This window comes from Engystomops pustulosus, chromosome 9 (genome assembly GCF_040894005.1).
Source record: "Engystomops pustulosus chromosome 9, aEngPut4.maternal, whole genome shotgun sequence".
In the NCBI taxonomy this organism is placed as follows: Eukaryota; Metazoa; Chordata; class Amphibia; order Anura; family Leptodactylidae; genus Engystomops; species Engystomops pustulosus.
Window position 1 is genome coordinate 34,479,618 of NC_092419.1, and position 25,147 is coordinate 34,504,764.

The window sequence follows — 25,147 nt, forward strand, 5'->3', positions numbered from 1 at the left end:
ACCTTTTTATACCAGAGATTAGGAACAGAGATTTGAACGGTAATGTGAACTTAGCCTTACAGTCGCCTGAAGATGCTTATCCAAAACTCAACTTCAAGGGTGATGCCACACATTCCCGTTTTGATTCCATTTTGTAATGGAATCAAAGTGCACTTGGGCGGCCCGTGGACAATCGCATATGTGTGTTGTATGCAAACGCATGAAATCTGCAATCAGCGCCCAGTGTCTTGCATTTACACAAGACAATGGGCACTGATTGCCGATTGCGTGCGTTTTCATGCATATGTGCGTTTACAAAACAGAATCAAAGCAGGAACTTGTGGCACCGCCCTAATTCTAACAATGTAGTATTTGCATTCACATTTACAATTTATTGTAGTGTGTGATAGCAGGTTAAGGTCACTTTTACATGGCAGTATAATGGTCAGTATTTTGCATCAGTACAGGCGGTCCCCTACTTAAGATCACTCGACACACGACCCTCGACACACTCGACACACGACCCCTAGTTACAAACGGACCTCTGGATATTGGTAATTTATTGTACTTTAGCCCCAGGCTACAATAAACAGCTGTAACAGTTATCACAGGTGTCTGTAATGAAGCTTTAGTGTTACTCCTGGTTCTTATGACAACCCAGCATTTTTAAAATCCAATTGTCATAGAGACCAAAAAAGTTCTGGCTGGGATTACAATGATATAATATACAGTTTCGACTTACATACAAATTCAACTTAAGAACAAACCTACAGACCCTATCTTGTATGTAACCCGGGGACTGCCTGTATTTGCAAACCAAAGCCAGTAATGGGCCTACAGAGAGATAAGGAAAACATTTCCATTTCATATTCCAATTTCAGCAAATAAATATTGTTTATATAATAAAAAGTTTTCCAGTTTTCCAATATACTTTCATTATCAATTTCTCACAGTTTTATATCTCTGCTTGCTGCCATTTTATAGAAAGATTTTATTGTTTCCTTTGGACAGAAATCTTACCATGGTCACACATGTGCATGTGATGTCCCACAGGTGCACAGCTCATTATATCACAGAGAGTAATCAGAGCTGTGTGTTATAACGAGTCGTGCACTTGTGCATCATCACATGACCAGGGATATAAAAAGCCGTGCACCTGTGTATCATCACATGACCAGGGATTTAACGAGCCGTGCACCTGTGTGACCATGGTCAGATTTCTGTCCACTGGAAATAAACAATGAAGCTTCTTATAGAATGACAGCAAGCAGAGATCTAGAAAACTATGAGGAATTGATACAGAAAGTATATTGGAAAATTGTAAAACTTTTTATTATACAAACAGTAACATTATTTTGCTGAAATAAAAATTATCCTATAAGATTAGTTTGTTTAACATATTTCAAATCTCCTTCTGGTTTTAGCTGCAGAGACTGAAGCAAATTACTGACTAAAATACTGCTGTGTGAAAGTGATCTAAGTCACATATAACCCCATAGGTGAGAAAACGTAAAATGTTGCTTTTATGGATATGGCATGAATTTTATACAAATGCTTAAAACGATTCAATTTGAAAAACTGTGACAATAAATTATATCTATGATTTTATTATATGGTTTGACTTAGTTTTTAAACTACTTTACCATAGACATGAGATTTTCCAATTTAGGATTATGTGGCAAGATCTGTGCTGGTCATACACATAAGATATAGCAGGTGCTACTAATGAACGGCGGATACATATCTCATGTCTAGAGCCAGCCACAAACATTTTATATACTATATAAGAGAGTAAAACAAAAACTGAATTAGAACGTATTGGGGGTAATTTGTAGAGTTTTCTTACCACAAATAACTCTTTTTTAAAAATAGGTTTCAAACTAAAAAAAATTAGTACAGTACATTTACATTTTTTAAGATATTTTTCTTATTTCTTACATTTTTTTTTAAAGATTTAACTGTATAAAGTATGCACAGTAGCTGAAATAATATTACATTAAGAAAAAAAATATCCGGTATAAAATATTAACTGTGTTAAATGAATCATTAAAAAATATACAAAAATAAGGTTGCCCAAAAAATCGAATAATGAAAAATATTTTTTTATTTGCAATAAAAATAAAATTATATTAGCAGCCTTATAGTATATTATTATTATTTCATTTATTTTTTTGAAACCTAAAAGTTTCTATGGTCAAGGATTTCTATGGTCACCAGTAGCTAAAATAAAGTTGACAACACACTATACTATATAGTGTGTATAATACTATATTAATACAGAGGTTGCAAGTTTTGTTTAAAAAAATAGCTTTTTGTTTATTAAATCTATAGTTATGTAAATTTTCTATCAACCTTCCCAGAACACTTGATGTGCCTTACTTCTTAGTGATTAGTGAAGGTTGCATAACATGTTTTCTTGTGTGTTATGTGAGACTGGTGTGTAAGAAAATGACTATTTTTTTTTTCTAGTGTTGGGGGGTGGGGGAGGGGTGCAGGGGAAATCTGAAGAACAAAGCATTTCCTCAAGAGTAAAACGTGCTCTGAATGAATTATTAACAGCCTGCAATGGACCACGTGATCTTCTCATACTTTAAAGAGGTGGTCATGCTGAGGCTAAAAGCTGATGACCCTTAAACTCCTGTTGTGTTTAGTATATCCCTTTCCCCCCATCCCCCTATATACCACCAGCATCAAGAAGTACAAAACACATGCACAAGATTGGAGGAAGCACATTTGAAAGAAGAAAGAAACTACTTTCTAGATTAACAGTGAACACATGCTAGAATGATCTCTATACACTATCTATACACATTGGTAACCCCACATTCCATTATTATTTTCTACTCTTACTAGCCAGATTTACTTTTCAATGTTGTTTTAAAAAAAAAAAGAAGACAAGCGTTCCTTACTGGCATGATTTTATTTTTTGTATATTTGTATCAATTAATGTTTGTAACTATTAAAATACTCTGTACAGAGCCCCATGAAGAAAGTAAGAAAAGTAAGACAAGTACAAATTATTGTTTGTGTTATTTTGTATCTGACATTTTATCTTCCCATTTTATGAATCCACCTATCTATTTCATATCTATCTAATATATCATCTAAATCCAGAAAGTAGGCAGCACTCCAAAGTAAATGGAAAAGGGTGAATCTTTATTCCATCAGGGCAACGTTTTGGTGTAGGCACACAACTTTGTCTAGCAATATATCATCTATCTATAATAATTCTAAATAATCTATATTAATTCTTATATAGCGCACACAGATTCCGCAGCGCTGCACAGAACTTGTCAAATCAGTCATATTTATCTATCTCATATCTATCTGCTATATATCATCATCTAGTATATCTATTTCAAATTTACATATATATCATATGTAGATATCATATATACACCTATTTCCTATCTATCTATCTAATTTCTATTATCTATCTATCTATCTATCTATCTATCTATCTATCTATCTATCTATCTATCTCTATTTCCTATCTATTTCCTATCTATCTATCTATCTATCTATCTATCTATCTATCTATCTATCTATTTCCTATCTATCAATCAATCTATCTATCTCATATCTATCAATCAATCTATCTATCTATCTATCTATCTATCTCATATCTATCAATCAATCTATCTATCTATCTATCTATCAATCAATAATATCTACCTATGTTATATCTATCTATCTAATTTCTATTATCTATCTATCTCTATTTCCTATCTATTTCATATCTATCTATCTATTTCCTATCTATCTATTCCCTATCTATCTATCTATCTATCTATCTATCTATCTATCTATCTATCTATCTATCAATAATATCTACCTATGTTATATCTATCTATCTATTTAATTTCTATTATCTATCTATCAATCAATCAATCAATCAATCAATCAATCAATCATATCTACCTATTTTCTATCTATCTATCTATCTATCTATCTATCTATCTATCTATCTATCTATCTCATATATATTCCCCATCTAACATCATCTATCTTATCTATCAAGACAACATCTATCTATCTTGCATCTATTTAATATCTATCCATTATCTATCTATATCAAATGTTTCTCATAATTTTCTGTGCTATATAAATAAAATACATCATTGTGTTTTTCATTTGCGGTATGTTGTCAAGGTTATTCAGCCACATTTTTTTGCTCATCACATAATAACAACCATCAAATTACTATCTGTGCATTTGTCAATCTATCTGTGTGTCTATATATAAATCTCTGTATCTATCATTTAATTTGAATTTATCTGATATACGGTAAGTCTATATAAATAAATAATAGCTATGATTATCATTCTGAATAAAGCATGCAATCCATACTTATTCTGTTGAAACACTACATAGAATTTTGGAATACAATTTAGTCACATAAATCTGCCACATGCAAACATACAGTAATATATCTAAATATATAAAATGTAAATGTTCTTGTATAATAGTTACTTGTAAGATCCTCATTTAAAATATTCATTGAACCTTTATGCTTTAATTGTTCTTACAATACCCACATTTATTGTAAGTTAACTTTATTTAAAAATAATGTGATGCTGTGATGCTTTAATTAAATCTTATTATTTGGAAGCTGGTGCCATAACAGTAGTATAAAGTTAGGTTTCATATAGCCAAATTTTAAGTAACTTGTTAGCTTAAGGTCTATCACACAACTTCTGTTGTATAATATATATATATATATATATATATATATATATATATATATATATATCTAGGGAAGTGTAAGGATCCTATGTAATATTCTTAACAGAAGCCAAAGCTGATCATATGTGAACATATTCAATGATCTTATCAAATTTCCCTATACTTTCTGTACGAGCCAAATTAATTTTTGTTTGCTCAACTTCCAGGAACTATGAAATTAAAATTTTCCCCCTGACATTGCCTTATGAGGTTTTCTTTTTTGCATGATAAGTTATTGTTTTTAATGACATTGTTTAATGTGTCGTTTAATGTATTGAGAAACTTTAAAACAATTATTTGTATGGAGGAGTGGAACACAACAATCTATTTTTGGGGAAGAGGGGTTTTACGAAATTAACTGTGTGGTAAACAACACAAAATGTTTAGGTTTTGTTATGTTTTACTAGTCTCAACATTAGGAAAAAAAATTATGGTATATACAGCTGTTTAATCTTTATTTTTGTAGAGAGGAACTGACCAAAAATGATTACAGTACTTGGGGCATTTTAATATTATTTTTAGCATTTGTAGCATAAATAATATATAACATTTTAATGTAATGCATATTTTAGATGTGGGAATATTAGTTATTTATATTTTTGTTAAAAGTTTATACTGTTTACATGTTAAATGGAAAAAGCGTGTACTATTAATTTAATAATTTGGTTTTTATATTTTTGAATATGTTATATACCCCCCAAAACAACAAGTGACCGGTCTGTGCTGCTCACTTACTCCTCAGCCCCCATCTTTGCGCTCCTGTACAGCTCCTCCCTCCTCCACTGATGTCAGCACACTAGGCTGCGAGCTCTGACCTTTAGTGAGTGAAGGATCAGGAGAGAGGAGCTGCATGGAAACACAAAGGTGGGGGCTGGGAGCTGAAGAGTGAGCAGCACAGACAAGTCACATGTTTAATGTAGCCAAACCAAAACTAATCTGGGACTCAGAACAGGAATTTGTCAGGGTGCAAGGTAATTTAAAACACACAATTATATTTCAATGCAAATGCACAGAATAGGCAAAAAGACATCTTTGCAATAAAAGTGTGATGGGCTTCTACAACCTATACAATCTATAGAAGAAATAAGTTCCCTGGGGACAGGTTCCCTTTAACAGTGCAGTCACCTGATTATTTATACACTACAAAGCTTTTGTAATGAAGTGTTCTGCTCCTGTATTTTTTTCCTTTTTTCTCTTGCCTGAGCACTTGTGGTGTTGCACTTAGGGGATCTTTTAATATTTACTATATTCATTAGTATTTTTGGGTTTGCTTTAGGGCGCCGACATAGGTATTATATTTGCTTCTGGATAGCCACAGAGAAAGTGCCAGTGGGTAACCAAGAACAAATTACAGTATTACAATATTATTGAAAATGTTGAAGCAAGAAATAGCCTGAAAGTTTGAGGTGCAAAAGTTTCCATGAGTGGGGACCATGAAGTACCTGAGATCGGTGGCAGATTATGGGTACCATGGGCCTAGGCTGTATATTGGCTGCATTTTGGGCCAGCATCTTCATTTTTAAAAATAGATACAGCCTGTTTGATCCCCCACGACATCATTTCCAACAAAATAATGAGGGAAACTTTAATAAAATGCCCACACCTGAACCTAAAAATACCGACAACATTACCAAAAACCTCATGAAGCTCATATTCATTAGACTGGCTTGTCTCACTGACAATCTGTGATTAACACTACAAAGGCTAAGAAGATTTTCGTGCAACACATTGATGCTGTGGACATAAAAATACATAGTCACTTACAGCAGAATCATCTAAATAACAATTATGCCCCCAGTAGTGGATTATAATGTAGGTGGTTTGGGTGGTAGCCCGGGATTATACTTCTAGGGTTGGGGTAAGCAAATTTAAAGGAAACCTACCATTTAGAATGGCAGGGGTAAGCTGTAAGTACCGAGCACCAGCTCAGGGTGAGCTGGTGCCGGTACTTACTTTCTCTAGTGTTATAAACCGCGTTATCGCGGTTTTAACACTTTTTAAACTTTAGAGCAGAGGAGGCTTTGGTGCTGCGTGCGCACGATCGTGCGCGCGCCTACATAGGAAATAGCGGAGATGTTGCGCGCACACGGTCGCGCGCAGCGCCGAAGCCTCTCCTGCTCTAAAGTTTAAAAAGTGTTAAAACCGCGATAACACGGTTTAAAACACTAACGAAAGTAAGTACCGGCACCAGCTCACCCTGAGCTGGTGCTCGGTACTTACAGCTTACCCCTGCCATTCTAAATGGTAGGTTTCCTTTAATACTTAGAAGGGCATTAAGCCAAAAAAATATTCACACATCTGTTCCTGCTCTCAATACACAATGTATACAAGAGCCATTTCAGGACCTTTGATGGTCCTCCAAAGGTCCTGAAACTGCAGATTGATACCGTTGTGCTTCCAATCACCTCCTGAGCCTGTTAGTGTACAGAGGCTCCCGCCATATGCTCTGACACCCTGGAGTTCATAGTATAAAATCTGATGAAACTGGACAACCCCTTTAATAAAACAGGAGTGTGTAAATCTACATTGCAGGTTCACGTACATTACAGTGCATTCTTCTGTATGGTAAGTAGCTACTTACCCACCTTTGAACAAGATGTTATAGTTTGTAGCTTACATAAAAGACTGACTTACTTAGTGAGCTCATTGCATTATTTATGTCACAGTGACCTGTCCCATGCTACAACCCAAGGAACAGGCAAGACATGCATCATCTGTTTGTCACTAGGAACATGTTTCTAAGGTACGGTAGCTCCTTTTTTTCATACACTCCTGTATTTTGCAGACCCAACAATATAAAAAGTTCTTTTAAAATGGAATCCAGTACAGCAGGAATCCAGAATAGTAGAACTTTTTTGTAACTGCATTTATAGAATTCTAATTCATTTCTGACATGAAATATCAGCACAGGGGACCTCCCTGAATGTAGCTTCAGCAGAGTCCGGGTATGGATGTCTTACAGTTGCATCCGTCCCCCATAGGCTTCAGTGACCTTCACTGAGCGTATATGTCACTCAGCAGGAGGGAGCAGGATGGAAAGACATAGATTATTGCAATTTTCTATCCTGTGTTTTCCACAATATGCGCATATACTGGTCAGATCATGAAGGAAGCCTCTTTCTGTTAGTATATGTCAATGGATGCGCTACATTTGAAAAAAAAGCCATGTAAATGTAGCCTTAAAGGGAGGTACTTTTTGGCTGTGCCATGTTTGGAGACTAGTCTTGCACTCCAAAGTGGTATTTAACACAGGATTTTGTCGCACAAGATCGGATTTTGGAGCAGCTGCGCTGGCTTTCATGCATTAGAAATTGGGGGGCGGGCCGTCGGACGATCCAACTGATTCGGACTGAGCGCGAGATTTAAGTTTCAAATTGTGTCACAAGATCAAACACGTACATACACCGGGAAGAAGAAGGTTAACTACGACACATGCAGGATACACAATCTTAGTGAATCGCGGCACAGTGCATTGTCATCGGACAATGCACTTTCAGTGATCTCCTCCATACGGGTAAGCAAATGTGCCCCAATATTGCCAATATAGGGTTTCTTGATCAGTAATTAGCTAAATGTTTGTCTGTGAAGGCTATATACAGAAACCGATTATCAAATACTTGTGATCTTTAGGTGACATAAATAGATACTCAAAGGTGCAAGTATCAGAATACTGTATAGCACCTGTAAGACCATATTCAGACATCAGTCCCCATTGATGCCTATGGCACCCAATTGCGGTGCATGAGCACATGTTGTCTCACCACACCGTGTCCGTGCACTAAGAAATATAGGACATGAATGAGGCCTAAATAATATATTATCGAGGAATGCTATGAACTTTGAAGTTTATAATTTCTCAAATATTCATGTAGTCAGATTCTATAAATAAACTGTAAACTGGAATTCAAGGGTGTAAATTTGTTTCTAGGAGATAATTATTTTACAAGCTCAATTTTGTTGTTAAGAATTATAAGGTAGGGACACGGTGATATATCAGCATAGCAGTGTGAAATATGCCAGCTTTATCTACTTTACACTCCTGGCACTATACCTGGCATACAATTATTATTTTGGGCATAAATTGTCATTATTGCTGCATATATAAGGTTGATAATATTCATGCTTGTCTGTGTGCTGTCCACAAGAAAAATCAATATCTGTATGTCTGCAATGCAGATGTCCTAACAGGCGCCAATGGTGGGTAGTGAGCGTGGGGTTAAATACACAAAAAATATACAATGTTGGCCACATGTATCATCAATATTGCATTTTACCTCCCAAAAAAAATTAGGTATACAGCAGCTAGATACATGAAACAATATCTCATTTAGTCTGCATAAACAGTAACATACTGCATTGTGTGCATCCTAATAACCAGTGGTGTAACTAGAAGCTGATGGGCCCCAGTGCAAAGTCTGTGCCAGGCCCCTAGTCTTCTCATATGGGAAAGTGACACCATAAGGGCCCCCTAAACCTCTTGGGCCCGGATGCGATCGCAACCTCTGCACCCCCTTAAGTTACACCCCTGCTGATAACTAGAGTTGCCATTTATTATGTCCTTTTTAGAGAATAAAAATGAACAATCCTCCAGTTTTGCAGAAATTGAGGTTTTCCATTGCCCTTGTGGAAGTGTGGTGGAGGTAAGGAATGGGTAGGCTATTACCGGCCACTACCAGAGTTCTCATCTTTAATGACAGTGTTCTGATATAAAAGATGGCTAAAGTGTACGCCAGCCGCAGCCAGGGGTTTTACAGGGGTAGCAGCCATAGAAGCTGTGGGGCCCACAGTGTCAGGGGGCCCAGCCATGAGAAATGTTGGGAAATGGAGGGGGGTTGGAGAGGGGACAGCAGAACTAGGAATATCTTAATCTCTACATTGTGCCATCTACTTTCCCCATGTGGTCAGCAGCTACTGGGTAGCATCTAACGCCCCTGCTGTATGTGTATATATGTGTTTTTGTATGTTATGTGTGTATATGATTTACATTTGCATGTGAAAATATATGATGTGTGTATATGATTTATATGTACATGTGACTATATGTGATGTGAGTATATGATACTGTATGAGTGTCTATTCTGAATGTGTGTGTATATGGTATTGTATATATGTGTATATATGATGTGTACTGCATGAATGAGAGTGTATGCTGTTTGTGTGTGTGTAAATAGTGTAAATACTGTATGTGATTGTGTGTTTACTGCATGTCTGTATTTGGTACTGTATGTATGTGTGTTCATGGTGTGGTTATACTGTATACATGTGTGCATATATGTTTTGTATATACTTTATGTGTTATAATACAGTATGTTTGTGTATGTGATGTGTATATATCGTATTTGTGTAAAAAATGGATATATACTGTATATATGAGTGCATAAATGTGTGCGCATGAGTGTATAAATGTATGTACATAAGTGTGGAACTGGCCGCAACCATGCCTTGTAATTAAATAGGCACAACTTCTCCTGGCACTGGGGCAAAATGCTTAGCACTCTGTCCAGTGTCTAAATTCTAGAGTAATCTATATGTTGCGTACATCTCCCAGAGTAATCAAACTGTTTTTGTGTCCCAAGAAAAGACAAAATGTTGTCTTGGTTTATCTGGGTCAAAAGGTAAGAGTAAAGTTTATTGTAAATAACAGTAGTAAATGTAGCCTCACGGTCTGTGGTTAAATCAGTACGGTAATATCCTTGATGGATTAGTAAAACAGTTAATGGAGTTGTACCAAGTAAGCAGGCAATCGGTGAGGGTCCGATCATGAGCGTGAAATCAATTTTCAGTAATTGAGGAGGAACAGGACAAGCCTGTCTCTTGCCGCTCAATTCAGTACTATGGGAGCATTGGAAATTGGCTTATATAGGCAGTGCCTGAGATGGCTGAGATACAGTAAATGGATCAGAAGGACACATTCTCATCCTGCTGTGCCCCCCATTAGTGAGAACAAGACCCCCATTCTCAGGATTGCTGGCGGTCCCAGCAGTCGGACCCTAACCTGTGTCCTGTACTCTATCCTGTAGATTGGGGATAACATGATAACTTGGTACAACCCCTTTAATGGCAGCTTCTCTGGTGGTCTGTCAGGCTCCAGGGGTAGTGGACCCACTGGACCACAACGGACAATGACGTAAGCTGACACCTGGGACGGGAGTCTAAGTGGCAACCAGTCTTTACCAGAGTACGGCACAAAGCGGGTTGGACTTGCTGCGGCGTGGTACCACCAGGTTGTTCCGCAGGTGCGTAATAGAAAGGATGTTCAGGGTCGGAGGCAGAGCAGAAGGTCAGGGTTGGCAGTGGAGGAGTGTAAACGGGAACAGGTCTGGGGTCACAGCGGGAAGGCAATACACAAGCACAGGGCAACAATACTAGCTTTTTCCAAGGCATATAGCACAAAGATCCAGCAGGGTGTGTAGGGAGAGGCAGACTTAAATGGTCTTCTGGGAAATGGTCAGCTCCAATTAATGGTACGTTGGCCCTTTAAATCTTCTGAAGCTAGCACACGCGCACCCTAGGATTCTGGGAGGCGCGCATGGCCGAGGAAGCAGAGACAGGAGCCGGCCAGGTGGGTCGCAGCAGCACCTGTGACATGGTCTAAGTTAATAGAAGAGTTCATGTGAATATCTTAATAGCTGATGCCCATTACTGGTGTTCTTGAGCAACAAGTGTAATTATCTAAATCCCTGGTAATTTAAGACAGAAAGGAAAATTTCTATGGTGGTCAAGGTTAGTAAAATAGGTAATGTTAACATCCCCAGTGTTTTAGGGCAAAAAAGCTGTTTCGTTGCTGGTCTTAAATGGTATATAGCCTTTCCTGGGTTATCTTGGAAAACTTCTAGGTAGGCGGAGTGGGGAAAAGTAAATTAAAAAAAAGCTCCCACCGCTAGGCCCCCAGGTATGTTGTTGCTGAATTTGTATTCATAGTGGTAGTTATACAAATAGTAGTAACTGCAGGGGTAGTTTACAGAACTGGGTTGTTAATGGTTCCTACAGCTTTCTGCCCTGTTCATATGAGAAACCCACTTATTCTTCTCTTGGCGATAACATGAGTGGAACATGGAAACACATGTACAGTTTACCTTTCTACATAAGTGCATGAAGCAACATTTCATCCTCTTTATAAAGGGACTTTTTGCCCTGAGTAAAATCCTGAGTTTCCAGTTACTCATTGACCCAATCAGCAGGTCGTGACCTATACCTGGGGAACTTGAGTTAGTGAGTGCTAGTTTCCGTCAAGAAGTTGAATGTCAAAGGCGGATGCTGTTTTATTACAAAAAGAACTGTAGTGTGTAACAGGACGGATTACTTGTCTTTCAAGTATGTTTTAGTGGAAATGCTGTATTCCCCTCTAATTTGGGATTTAAGTAGGGATTTATGATGGTATTAAGTGAGAAGTATTTTTTTTTTTTACATTTGATTCATTTTTATTCATTTTAGAGTTTTTATGTTTCAAAAGGTCACGTAAAGTACATACAGAGCAAGCTAACATTTAGATATATTTACGGTTCAGTAGGTGATTTTTTTCAATATATTCACATTTCACAGAAGGATATATGTCTGGAAATGTAATCTTACTATTATAGATTGTAATTACTAAGTTGACTCATTTTTAGTAAATAGTTTTTAATACTGTTGGGGGTTTTACACAGGCATTTGGATTGTTTGTATGGGAACTCTGTATTGGATGCAGTATTAAAGGGAGTCTACCCTCCCACCAGGCATTACTATCTGTTTGCTGAATGTTGTAGAGAAATGACATGTGATTCCCATCATAACTTTATGATTTCTGTCAATTATGCCGTTTCCAAGAAGCTCTAATTTAAATCCATATGTCCCATACCCATATGCAGTTGGTTCACCTAGGGCAGTGATGGCGAACCTTTTAGAGGCAGAGTGCCCAAACTACAACCAAGACCCAATTATTTATCGCAAAGTGCTACCACAGAAATTTAATTTGTGATTTATACTCCCTTCTCTGTCACAGTTTTCATTGATAACAGCACCTGAGGACACCAATAAAGCAGAAAATAGTCCCAGGTTGAGCTGTCACTTTAAAATAGCTCTGTGCACAGCAAGTCCTGGGCTGTCCGGGACTGCAGGAAGATACCTGGACTCATCTCTGTTGATGGCCTGAGTGCCCACAGAAAAGGCTCCGAGTGCCACCTCTGGCACCAGTGCCATAGGTTAGCCATCACTGACCTAGGGGGAGTATGGACTATCCCCTCTCAGTCAGATAAGCAGGATATTTGTCTTGTGAGAAACATGGGGGGTAACTGGGAAGTGGGAAGTGATTTAGACAAGAATCTCAATGCTCTGAGTGCTGAGGACACACCCTGGTGCACCAACTGTCTAATTAGCATACAGATTACAATGGTAATTTCTTGGAATTGGCATAATTAAGAGAAAAAAAAGTTGTGCTGAAAATCACAGCACATTACTCTATTACACACTGCAAGTAGATTATAACACTTGGTAAACTCCCTTAAAATATTAAATATTGGGAAAATGAACCATTCCCCCTGAACAATTGACAAAACATGTTTGGGCATCAATGTGATTAATACCTTGTAATGAAATGTAACAGATTCTGTGGCTTCTGAGTTCTGTGCAATACAGTATATATAAATATATTGGAGGGAGAGGGCCACTATGTCATCATGTTGTTGAAATAATACTATTGCATTTTATTACATATGTAGTCATTTGGGATATGTCCTCAGTTACAGGGAATATATTAGCTCCAAAATCACCCCACAAGTAAAACCAACATTGCCTAGGATACTTAATACTTTAAAATGACACTGGAACACAGGAAAGGTACAGTATGTCTAGAAAGCTTATATAGGGCTCTAGGCAATGCTTATTTTAGATATATGGTGATTTGGAAGCCAATAGACTCTCTAAGGCTCTCTGCACATGACCGTGTGCTTCGCCAGGGCTTTAACCTGACCAGCTGGAGAGGGAAGCAAAAGTGCCACAAATCATTCAGTATCTATGAGAATCTCTTCTATATCTTGCAGCGTGGCAGCCCGGTTCTTCCAGGCTGCGGTGAGACACTGTGGCCACATTTACTAAAAACAGTGCAGTATATACTATGTGCAGCTGCCTGTGTAGTGTGCAGAGGGCGCCAGATTTAGGATTTCTGGTGCACATTCTTCATGAATCTGCAGCTCCCTGCACTTTTGTCAGGCTTTGCGTGTTAAATCTAGCACACGGTCCGACTGAGCACCGGAATGCCCCCTTCACTGCAGAAATGAGTGACTCGTCAAGAATAGTGCAGCCGCTCCGCAAAACGATCATGTGCGACACAAATGTGGCGCAGACACTTCTTAAATACCTGTGCAAGCAGTTTGCACAGAAAAGAACGTGCAAAGTGTGCCAGAAAACTGGTGCACAGCCCTTAATAAATGTGTCCCTGGGTGTTCACTGCACCGTAACCGGGCGTCATAGACCTCTATGGGGGCTATGATCTGGCCACAATTTGTGCAGCCAGATCACAGCCCACAATTAGGCCTTATAAAGATAAAACAAGGGCAGTTTCAAAATTCAATGCTTATCATGCAGAAGGAGTCCCTTCTTACCTCTGTAATCAGCACTGTAACAGGGAAGCAGGGAGTACTCGCATTGTATATCACTATGATGCAGTGAATCCCATCCCCACTGCACAATCCATGGTTTAAGGACCGAACACACAAGTGTTCACATATGCACATATGCTTTTATTAATCAAATTCTATTCCTTTTCTTAGGAATAAGATGAACCAAAAACAGCTACGTTGTTTAAAGTTAGGAGTTTATACTTGTAAGGGCTCTTTAATACAGGCGAGTTTGTTTCACACCCATTTGCAACGCCTGTTGTGTCTGCTAAAAAAAAACCTGGTGTGGGGGACATCGGCAAAAATGGAAATATGAACATTCTATGAAATATACTGTGCATTGCCTGATTTTACCACTAGAGGTCACTGACTCCCTGTTTTGCAGTAATAAGGATTTACAAAACCGCGATCACGTAACTTATTCCACAGAAATCTGAATCAGGCAATCAAGCACTAGCTCTATTTTTATACAGCTTACATCAACAAATAATAAAAGCATCAAAAATCCATCCACACTATAAGGAATAAAAGCAACAAGGTTCTTAGTATAATACTCACAATACATTATGGGGCACAATAACTTACCCGTCCCATCGCGATCCCCCCTGTGCGTTGTCCGACGAGGATTCGGATCTTCCGCCATTCACATTGCTTGTGCGCCCGATTTCCTGCATCCGTCGCTTCCCCCGCTGAGGTCTGCCGGAGTTCAAATCTTCTTCCCGATGCATGTGAGTGCTGATCTTGCGACACAATTTCGTTTTTAATTCTGTAGTTTGTCCGAATCAGTCGGGTTGTCTGAAGTCCACTCCCCCCCCATTTGTGTCGCATGCAAGCCGGTGTTCGGACCCTTAGTAAATGTGCCCCATTATGTTCTCTCCGTGCTTGAGTGGGTTTCCATCGGGTCCTCTGGTTTCCTCCCACACTCCAAAACATACTGGTATGTTTATTAGATTGTGAGCCCCATTGGAGACAGAGACCGATTTGGCAAGCTCCAGTAATCTGCAGCGCTGCGTAATCTGTGTGCGCTATATAAAGGAATTATTATCATTACAGGCAGTCCCCGGGTTACATACAAGATAGGGTCTGGAGGTTTGTTCTTAAGTTGAATTTGTATGTAAGTCGAAACTGTATATTTTATAATGGAAGTTCTAGACAATTTTTTTTCTTTTGCCCCAGTGACAATTGGAGTTTCAAAATTTTTGGTGTAATTGGACCAAGAATTATCAATAAAGCTTCATTACAGACATCTTACAGCTGATCATTGCAGTCTGGGACTATAGTAAAGCATCAAGAGAGCTTCACCAGAGGTCACATGGGGCAGAGGGGTCCGTCTGTAACTATGGGTTGTCTGTAAGTCAGGTGTCCTTAAGTAGGGGACCGCCTGTATCTTTATTTATATCGCTCCACCATATTCTGCAGCACTTTATAGATCATTAGGTGCATATACAAACAACACAAGACATAACAAAGCAATAACATTGTCAGATGAAACAATAGGAATGAGAACCCTGACGTATGGATGTTTATGAAGATATAGGGGTCACACAGAAATTTGACAGTGCTTGTACAGTGGTTCAGCCATAAAAAAATTAAATGAATGAATGAATAATGTATAATGAACGCGTCACCAATCTGATCAAACTGCATAAGTCCTACAGGCGCTTAGTGAAAATCTCTCTATTTCAGTCTGACTGTAAATTAATAACAAGGGCCAGGAGCAGGATTGTAATAAAAATCTACTGGTATGTTGCATTGTTCAGCATTTATTTAAAATAATAATGAATGGTTTCCTGGAAAGCCCCTTTAAGCCCATCACTGGACATCTGAGTCCCGCAAAACATGTTTTCCCATTGGTCATATTGGAGCATTAGCATTCACATATGGTTAGGACATCTGCTCATCCATTAGCTGCAGCTTGGGTTTCACTGGAGAAGAAGAAATCAGATATGGCAGCTGTGAAGAGAAGATTGACGCTGATAGAGGAGTAATGATCTCTCTGCATAGCTCATATGCTTATTAGCTTTTTATTAGTGACTATGAGTTGGACTAGAAGATTTTGTATCAGTGTACTCTTCTTTTACTAATTATAGATAGCACCCTCAAAATGACAGCGAGAGTTCCCATAAAACCACTACAGGCAGTCCCCTACTTAAGAACACCCGACTTACAGACAACCCTTAGTTACAATCGGACCTCTGGATATTGGCAATTTACTGTACTTTAATCCCATACTCCAATAAACAGGTATAACAGTTATTAGTGATGTCTGTAATGAAGCTTTATTGTTACCCTGGTTCTTATGACAACCCAACATTTTAAAAATCCAATTACCACAAAGACCAAAACAAATTCTGTCTGAAATTACAATTATAAAATATACAGTTCCGACTTAAATACAAAGAACAGACCTGCAGAACCTATCTTGTACGTAACCCGGGGACTGCCTGTATTAAGTCTCTATCATTTTGGAAGATTTTAAAAGGAACCTGTCACTGGATTTTATCCCTTTAAACTACTACGGAAGCAACATTAGGTAAATTTCCTTTCTAGAATTATGTCTTTTGTGTAAAATCTTGTCTGTTTACCTATTAAAAAATCTCCTCCAATCATGTGGAAATGAGCAGAGAAGAGTCAAGGGAAGTGTATCATCCACAGCTGCTTTTGGCTTTGAAAACTGCATCTGAAAAACTGAACGTTCCGTTAGCGTCGCTTTCATAACGCGATCCTAGCGCATTATCGGGTTATCAATCGGCCCGAGCACCGCCCTCTGTGCACTAGCGGCGCGTTATGTACGCGATGCTAGCAGAACGTTTGAACGCACCCTGACAGACAATCCTCAGGGCGATGGCACACGTGGCGGTTTGCACGTGTTTTTGGCCCGTTTTTAAGCAGTCCGTCAAAAAACTGATGCGTTTTTAACGGACTTCTTAAAAACGGGCCAAAAAACGTGTTCCAAACACCACGTATATAGTACCTAGAAACCTTCTTTCTTGTGTTATATTAGATACAATAGGAATCATAGAGAATATAAGAGAATTGCATTTTTTAGATCACATCAGGCTTGTTTCTGTGATCTACAAAAGTGGAAATTCAGGCAGCTGGATTTTGATTTTCAACTCACGTTTCCTAACTATAGGGGACGTTTATTCGTGCTCCAGCTTATGACAAAGTCCCTGCCTCTTCAGATACATCAGAACGCTGTGTCCACTCCATCGTCGGCCATGTCCCTTTGTTCCCCCTCCGCACTTACCTAACACCAATTTCTGGCAGTGCGCTTGCAATTGCAATTATTTCAGAACTTGTACGCCACTTTTCTGATAAAGTCTTTTACTGCCTGTATCTTCGGTTCTTTAGATCACAGAGCCACAAACCTGATGCGATCTGTAAAACGACATTTTTATCTTTAATATGACACCAAAAACATGCTATAGAACCGAAGATAGCGACATCCGAAGAAGCACACCCCCTGCAGCCTCTAAGCTTGACTCGTCTCAAAATATGACTCTTCTTAGCTTATTATCACATGTAAACAATGCAAAACATGTGGTGCTTGCAAGCATTTCAGTAGAAATGTAACTGCCTCCCAACAGCCATTGAATAGCTTTTTAAAACGTAATTCAGATGCTGCAGGTGAATGCAGCCTTATGCTGTGGTCACATGTTCTGGATGAATTCTACAATCATCAAAAAGCAGATGAATTCGTCTGGTTTGTCATATGTTTTATGGTGTTATTTTGCAGCGGTGAGGGACATAATGCCATGTCTCCAGCCTCAGATGATCATTGTTCGCGGTTGAAAGAAAAAAAAAATTCTGAGGTTTTAAATTCTTTAATTACATTGTGTATTATTTCTAATTTTAATACCTATTTTGCACATACATGTTCTCCCCCCTCCCTCCCTCCGAGCTTGTGTCCTCCATCTGCACATTTGGGGTCCATGTGACCGGAGTCATGTGATGTTTTCAACTCTTGCACTCTCTTCTTGCTCTCAGCACTTGAAATATCCATGTCTAATGCTGATTGGCTGCAGCAGATCACATGGTGCTGGTGCCTGGGGCTGCAGCGTGTGTGTGGTTGTTAGGGTGAGTGCATCAGAGCTACTTCCTATGCAGGGACGACTCTGCTCATGCGCAGGGTTCAATCTCTGCTGCTGAGTCGTGGAGAGGAGGAGGGTGAGAGGCTCATAACCTTATTACTGCATTATTCAACTACAAAGTGTTCTCTATGTGACCGTGCAGACACTGACAGGTGCAGATATACTCCGATCTGCATCATCAGCGAGCAGAGCCGCATCAGCTCCTATGTATGACGTCCACAGCGCTGGGGTTTTGTTGTAGTTTGCAAAATTTTCACTTATTTGTGCTTTTATGTCGAAATATTTCTGACTTTCTGTACTTTATTCCCTTCTAGCTTGTAGCCACTGCAGATAAAAAAGGAGCAGTCACCCAACTTTCTCGTAATCCTGAATGGTAAATATACCAATCTATGCAGTAATGAATGAATCAATCTTCATGGCTTTGTACAAAAGCGTAGAGACAAGCTCTGCAGCGGCTTATTCCAGCAAGCGAGGAGGCTGAGGGACAAATGAGGATAGAGAATTTTCTTACTGTAAAATGCTACTTTCAGATGGCCGTAATGTGAATGTATTCTATGGCCCATATTACTGTCACTGATACCTCCATAATTAACAGGGTTTGAATTCCACACCAAGAATCTGCATCAAAAATGTTGTAGTCTCTAAGGGAGCGTTCACACGTTACAGTTTGGTTGCGTAACTTTGCGTTTTAAAACACATTTCAACAGCTGAAGAGAGGTGAGGCCGGTGACACACGTGGCGCTTTTGTCTCATTCCTGTTGCGGTTTCAAACACATTGGGGCAGATTTACTTACCCGGCCCATTCGCGATCCAGCGGCGCATTCTCTGAACAGGATTCGGGTCCGGATGGGATTTATGAAGGCAGTTCCTCCGCCGTCCACCAGGTGGCACTGCTGCGCTGAAAATCATCTGAACGCACCGGAATACACCGAGCTGGACCAGGTGAAGGTAAGCGCTTCGCAAGCGACACAATTTCCGTTTTTAAATGCGGCGGTTTTTCCAAATACGTCGGGTTTTGGTTCGGCCACGCCCCCCGATTTCCGTCACGTGCATGCCAGCGCAGATGCGCCACAATCCGTTCGCGTTCGCCAAAATCCTGGGACAATTCAGGTACAATCGGCGCAAATCGAAAATATTCGGGTAACACGTCGGGAAAACGAGAATCGGACCCTTAGTAAATGACCCCCATTGTTTGCTTGCGTTTTTAAGAATGCAATGCCTGTTGTGCGGTAGCTGTGTCTCTTGCTAGTGTGTGGTAGTCTCCAAAAACCACCAAAATCTATCATGATAAACCAGGGGCACCATGACTGTGGTAACCATCCTATACGTGTTATTCATGGCCTCCTGCCTTCATAGGCAGTTACACTGTGCAGAAGCACTTTCCCCTTTCTCTGCTTGATGTAATCTCCTTTATAAAGAATGGCTGGACCATTATACAAGCACTTGCACCTCTTGTGTCACCCCCTCATCCTCATAGCAGAGCCGTCACTTCTATTGTTCCATATGACCGTTTGTACAGAGAGAGGAGGGAAGTGCTCCTGCACAGTGTAACAGCATATTAAGCTACAGCATGGAGGGGCTTTAGTAATACCCCCCAATGCCCTTCTGGCTCATTAGCATCATTTTTAAAGTTGAAGGAGGCCATGGATAACAGATTACCACAGTCACAGCGCATTTCATTTGAAACAAGTTTCACAGTGTGTTTAGTCGCTTGTTACATGTGCCAGCCTCATGTGGAGTATGACAAAGAGGAGAAAATGTACAACCATTTGTGTGAAGTGTTTTGTTTTTCTATTACGGGTTGTGAACGTTTACGTTTTGTTACCAAATGAAATTATTATTGAAAATATTTGACAATCACCTTAAGCCGCTTTCACACTTTTTTTGGCTTTATGCTACCAGTACTGTACCCTACATGCATTTCAATAAGCACTATGTCCATCCATTTAAATGGACAAATTACCCACCGTACTGTACACAGGAAAAAGATCTTTCCCCGTATGTATGGATGTGCCGCTCTCCTCCTTCCTCCCGTGCCGCTCTCCTCCTTCCTCCACTGTGCGGCTGTAGCCCGGGCGAGCATACATTCGTGTGAAAGAGGCCTTATTTTGTTTTAATTCCTATCAAACAATGAAAGGGTTAGGGCCCTTGTGAAATGGAACTGAACCGGAATGCTGAGTTCCGTTGCTCAGAGTTCTGGTTGGACATTCCAGCCAGAACACGCAGGAGGCTGACACATCACACTCTCTCGTGTGTAAGGGGCCCAACAAGGTTCTTAAATATAGTTTGTATGAGGGGTGCAATTTTAAAGGGTGATTTGTATAATATATGTATAAAGCCCTTCAAAACCTTAAAGGACACCTGTCATCAGGTCTGTGTCACTAGTCCTGTCACCTCTACCTGTTGGAGCAGCTCACAAGGATCCCATCCCAGCCTTTATCTAGTTATTTCATACATTATTCATTTATTTTTTATCATGTAAATGAGGCTGGTCACATGGTCAGAGGCAGTGATGTCACCCCTGTTCCCCCTCCCCTCTCCTCCCCTGCTCATGTCTGTGTGTAATGTATAGTAAAGCATGGCTAGTGTGTGTGCTGCATCTGCTGACATGCTGCATCCTCCTAATACACATGTGAGAGACACAGACATCAGCTACACATGAATCTGACGTGTTCTGCTGTAACATGGCTGCCTGGATCTGCTGTATCTCTCCTATACACACACACATGCACACACAGGCTGCAGGGGGCGTGGCCACCAGCACCAGGAAGCACATCATTATACAGCCTCACATCATTATACAGGCTGTCAGTCATGCACTGGGGGTGTGGCTGTGCCTCCCACTCATGAATAGAGTGGACAGCTTGAATATGCTAATGCTTCATTGGACATTTCACAGGTCATTTGCATACAGCTTTAGGACCTCATTGCTTAGGTTTACAGGCATGTAGAGGGACAATGAAGGGATAGAGGCAATGCTCTCTAATGGCAGTCTATGAAAATATAATTAGTTTAGGGGGGTTATTTTGCATGACGGGTTCTCTTTAAGTGGTTTTTAAAAAATTGATTTGAAATTTTGGAAAATTGCGTTTAGACTTATACACCTCTAAAATGGGGCGTGGCTTATAAGTAAAGGGCCATGGCTTCAAGGAAAGTGGGCATAAGTTTCAATGCTGTGTTACGAGAATGCGAAATTATTGGTGTAAATTATGATAGCTAATAGAAGGTGCAAACTTCTAGACAATAGTGTAACATATATATACATATATATTATCAGACATGGTGATAAATCAGCAGAAGAAGACAGTCTAAATTTTAGGCCACATTGACAGGTGGTGTTTGCACTGCTTTTCCAAATGCAATGTATGGACCTCTCCTGATATCTCCTACTGAAGTATGATTGCGTTTGAAACGACCCACAAATTCCATGTGTCAATGCAGCCTTAGACAGTTATAGTATGTCTACCCTTAAATTTCCAAGTTATTTTCAAATTCCTGCTTAATCCCAGACTTAATTACCGTATATTATGAAAAACCTTAACTCGGCTTATACTTGATTCAATAAAAAAAAAAAACAACTCCGTACTTACCTTTCCGACGCCTTCTGTCTTCAACTCCGTCTTCAGCACACACTATGATGTCAGCAAGACGGAGCTGAGGACAGAAGAGGACCTGCGGGGGGCGTCAGAAAGGTGAGTACAGAGGTTTTTTGGGGTTTTTAGGCTGGGCAGGGGGCTGCTGGCTATATACGGGGGCACAGGCACTGCCTATATAGGCATTGGCTATATATACGGGGGGCAGGGACTGGCTATATACTAGGGGGGACACTCTGGCTATATACTGTGGGGCAGGCACTGGCTATATACTGTGGGACAGGCACTGGCTATTCAGGGTCGGCGCCAGCACTGGGCATACCCAGGCAAGTGCTGGGCCCCAGGGCTGCTTGGGGGGGTCCACATAAGGCTGTACATAAGGAATCCATGGGGGTGAAGGGGCTGTATCTAATAAATCCATAGGGGGTGAGAGGGTTGTATTTAATGAATGCATAGTGGGTGAGGGGGGCTTCATATTAAATAACCATGTGGGTACAATACATAAAATAACCATGAGTGGTCTGTTTGGGATGATAAACTATGCAAACCACGCAATATTGTAGGGAACAGGAGACTGTTCATTTCTGAATTTTAATGTCACCATGTGAGTTCACTGCAAAGGGGCCCACTGAGGCTCTGCCGCCCAGGGTCCTACTGATACCTCGAGCCGACGCTGCTGACATTGATGACCATTCTTAGAATATAAATATTGATTACATTTCCTTATCATGTAATTAAAACATTCTTCATTTATCTGTTTCTTTAGTACATTTAGGTCTTTTGGGACAAGATGGAGAACAGTAAAAAACATTGGGTTGAAGAGCTATTCTCCCCACGCTTTACTGCAGAAGACTTCTTACATGAAAGTATAGAACCAAAACTACTGATATCAGAAAAACTGGCAATAGAGAGAGCCAGCAAGCTGGAAGCTATCTACAGGGCGGCATTGTGTGAATTTCAGGAGAAGGAAAATAGGAAGAAAAGGGAGCTCTTGTCTAAAATGATCGTCCAGGAGTCTTCTGTGCAGGACCAGGCTGTTCCCGCACAACTTGCCACCTGTGAGTCCTGTAAAAAAGCGGACAATGATTCTACTGCAGCCGCTAAAAGCAGCGTCCATTGTATCTGGAACGAAAAAGAATTAAATCTCTTAAGATCTGAGATGGACAAAAAACATTCTGAGGGAGCTCATTCCAGCCTTCAGCTGGACGCTTACAAGCTTCACATATCTGAATTGAAGGCAAAACAAAAGGAGACTGAAAGGGAGTTAGAGGCTCTAAAAATGGCATTGGCGGCATCAAAAAGAGCGAATGAATGTAAAAATGTCCTGATTCATCAACTAAAGAAAGAGGGAGAGAAGAAGGGGGCAGATCTGCAAGCCCTGAGGAAAGACGCGCACCAAAAATGTGATACGGTGCAAGACCTTACGACAAGATTGAGTAAAGCTCGAGAGGAGATAAACCATCTACAGCTGCAAAACTCAGAACTGAAGCACGAGCTCAATACTATACAGCAGCAACACCAACTAAAGATCATCATCGCCTCCGAGAAGGCAAAACTCAAGTATGAGGCACAAATGAAGAAGATGCAGAGGGAACTAGAGACACTCAAAGAAGAAAGGCTCGTGGAAAGCCACCAGCGAGCTCAGGATGTGGCTGAACTGGACCTATTAAGGAGGCTCTACATCCATGAGAAGTGAACTCTAGTGCAATGTCTATACTGTGTTAAAGGGGGGTTTCCATGGTTAAAAGCTATTTTCATACTCCGCATTAAAGGCTTTAATATTATTTACAGATAATTTGCTTAATCGGCATCCTAAACAGTCTTTATTAAAACTGTCCTAGCAGTGTGCCGCTGTAGGGACCAGGGCGGATGAAGACTGCTGTATGAATATTATAGCCCCTACAAGTCTGGGATAAACTTCCTACCTATGATACTAGAACCAATATTTTGGGGAATCTGCAGTTTCAGGGCTTTCAAAGGTCCTGAAATGGCTCTTGTTTACATGTGTATTGAGACCAATGAATAGCAAGCAAGGATCTAAAAGGGAATCAACTATACTACTTGCACATATATTGGTTTTTAACCTGATGATGGCATTAGTTCAATGCCGAAACGCGTTGTTTTCTATACCTCTTAAATACCTTTTGTAATTAAAAAATGCTTTGATTTCTGGAAGATGCGCTTTAAAAATGGACTGTCCTTGCATTGGATTCTACTGCTAAACGGGTCTAATCTGTGGACGTTGATACCCCGTGATGATACAACCACCGTGAGCAGCTCTTCCCTCAGTACAAGACACCACCTATTATATGTTTATATAACCTACATGAGAAGGTGAGCATTACCGTAATAAACTATCTATCACCTGCACTTGAGTCTCCTGCGCTTTGTGTTCCCCTATATCAGTGGTGGTGAACCTATGGGACGGGAGCCAGAGGTGGCACTCAGAGCACTCTCTGTGGGCACCCAGGCCATCACCCCAGCACAGAGTTTCCAGACAGGACTCTGAAAACCTCCTCCTTCCGTTCCTGGCCACCCAGGATGTGTTGTGATCACTGCTATTTTAAAGCTACACATCCTTAGCTGCCTGGGATTACAGGGGGAGCAAGGAGGTGCAGGCAATTATTATTGGAGCTCCTGCTCTGGGCTCCACAATTCTTCCTGTTCAGGGGCCCCTGGAAGGAAGCTACAAAGATAATCTGAATTTCTCCTCTTTCTTTAAACTGTATTGGTGTCCCCAGTACACAGATGCAATTGAAAGCAGTGACAAAGCAGGTAGCAACGGTTAATGCTTAAATTGCCATGTCGGCACTTTGCATTTAAAGTGGGTTTGTTCATAGTTAAAGGTTTGCCATCACTGCCCTATATCTTCTAGTCCATGTGTATTGAGGATTTCATGGGTGATGGTCCTTCTCAGTATAAAATTTTGGTGGGGGGTTTGGGTGGCCATGGGCCCCCTAGAAAACTTTGGCCACGGGCTACCGCCTATATTATAATTCATTACTGGAAGAGACTGTAACTCTGTTATAAAGCTTTCCTGCTGTTTATGAGAAAGATCCAGCAGCGCACGGCTTCTGGTCATGTCTTTCTTTCTGCTAGGAGATGATTCCAAGGAGGTAGAGAAAGTTATAAAGAGAGGGGGAAGCATCCAAGTCTCCAGAAA

General features: G+C 40.1%; 2 protein-coding genes across 6 annotated transcripts in view; one reads left to right on the forward strand and one right to left on the reverse strand.

Annotated features, from left to right (window-relative positions):
* The window catches only part of LOC140077158 (P2R1A-PPP2R2A-interacting phosphatase regulator 1-like), a 981,687-nt gene that overhangs the window by 782,996 nt on the left and 173,544 nt on the right, over positions 1-25,147 (reverse strand). The window contains exon 11 of one of the 2 annotated variants that reach the window (XR_011849721.1): positions 711-778. The exons of the other annotated variant lie outside the window; for it this stretch is intronic. The gene's annotated coding sequence lies outside the window, so the exon portion shown is untranslated. Of the gene's footprint in view, positions 1-710; positions 779-25,147 lie in introns of those variants that run through there. 2 annotated transcript variants of the gene reach the window in all.
* CCDC160 (coiled-coil domain containing 160) lies at positions 7,427-24,325 on the forward strand. 4 transcript variants are annotated; one of them, XM_072124078.1, is made up of 3 exons: positions 7,427-7,447; positions 18,706-18,764; positions 22,751-24,324. In XM_072124078.1, the coding sequence occupies exon 3, from the start codon at positions 22,775-22,777 to the stop codon at positions 23,678-23,680; it is 906 nt and encodes a 301-aa protein (XP_071980179.1). In that variant the 5' UTR covers positions 7,427-7,447; positions 18,706-18,764; positions 22,751-22,774; the 3' UTR covers positions 23,681-24,324. The 4 variants fall into 4 exon arrangements, with proteins under 4 accessions (XP_071980179.1, XP_071980178.1, XP_071980177.1 ...); XM_072124077.1 differs by lacking the exon at positions 7,427-7,447 and adding an exon at positions 18,314-18,377; XM_072124076.1 differs by lacking the exon at positions 7,427-7,447 and adding an exon at positions 18,327-18,467.

Bases quoted from the DNA above. Each gene is read 5' to 3' on its own strand.
- CCDC160 (XM_072124078.1), top strand. From the start codon at position 22,775: ATGGAGAACAGTAAAAAACATTGGGTTGAAGAGCTATTCTCCCCACGC.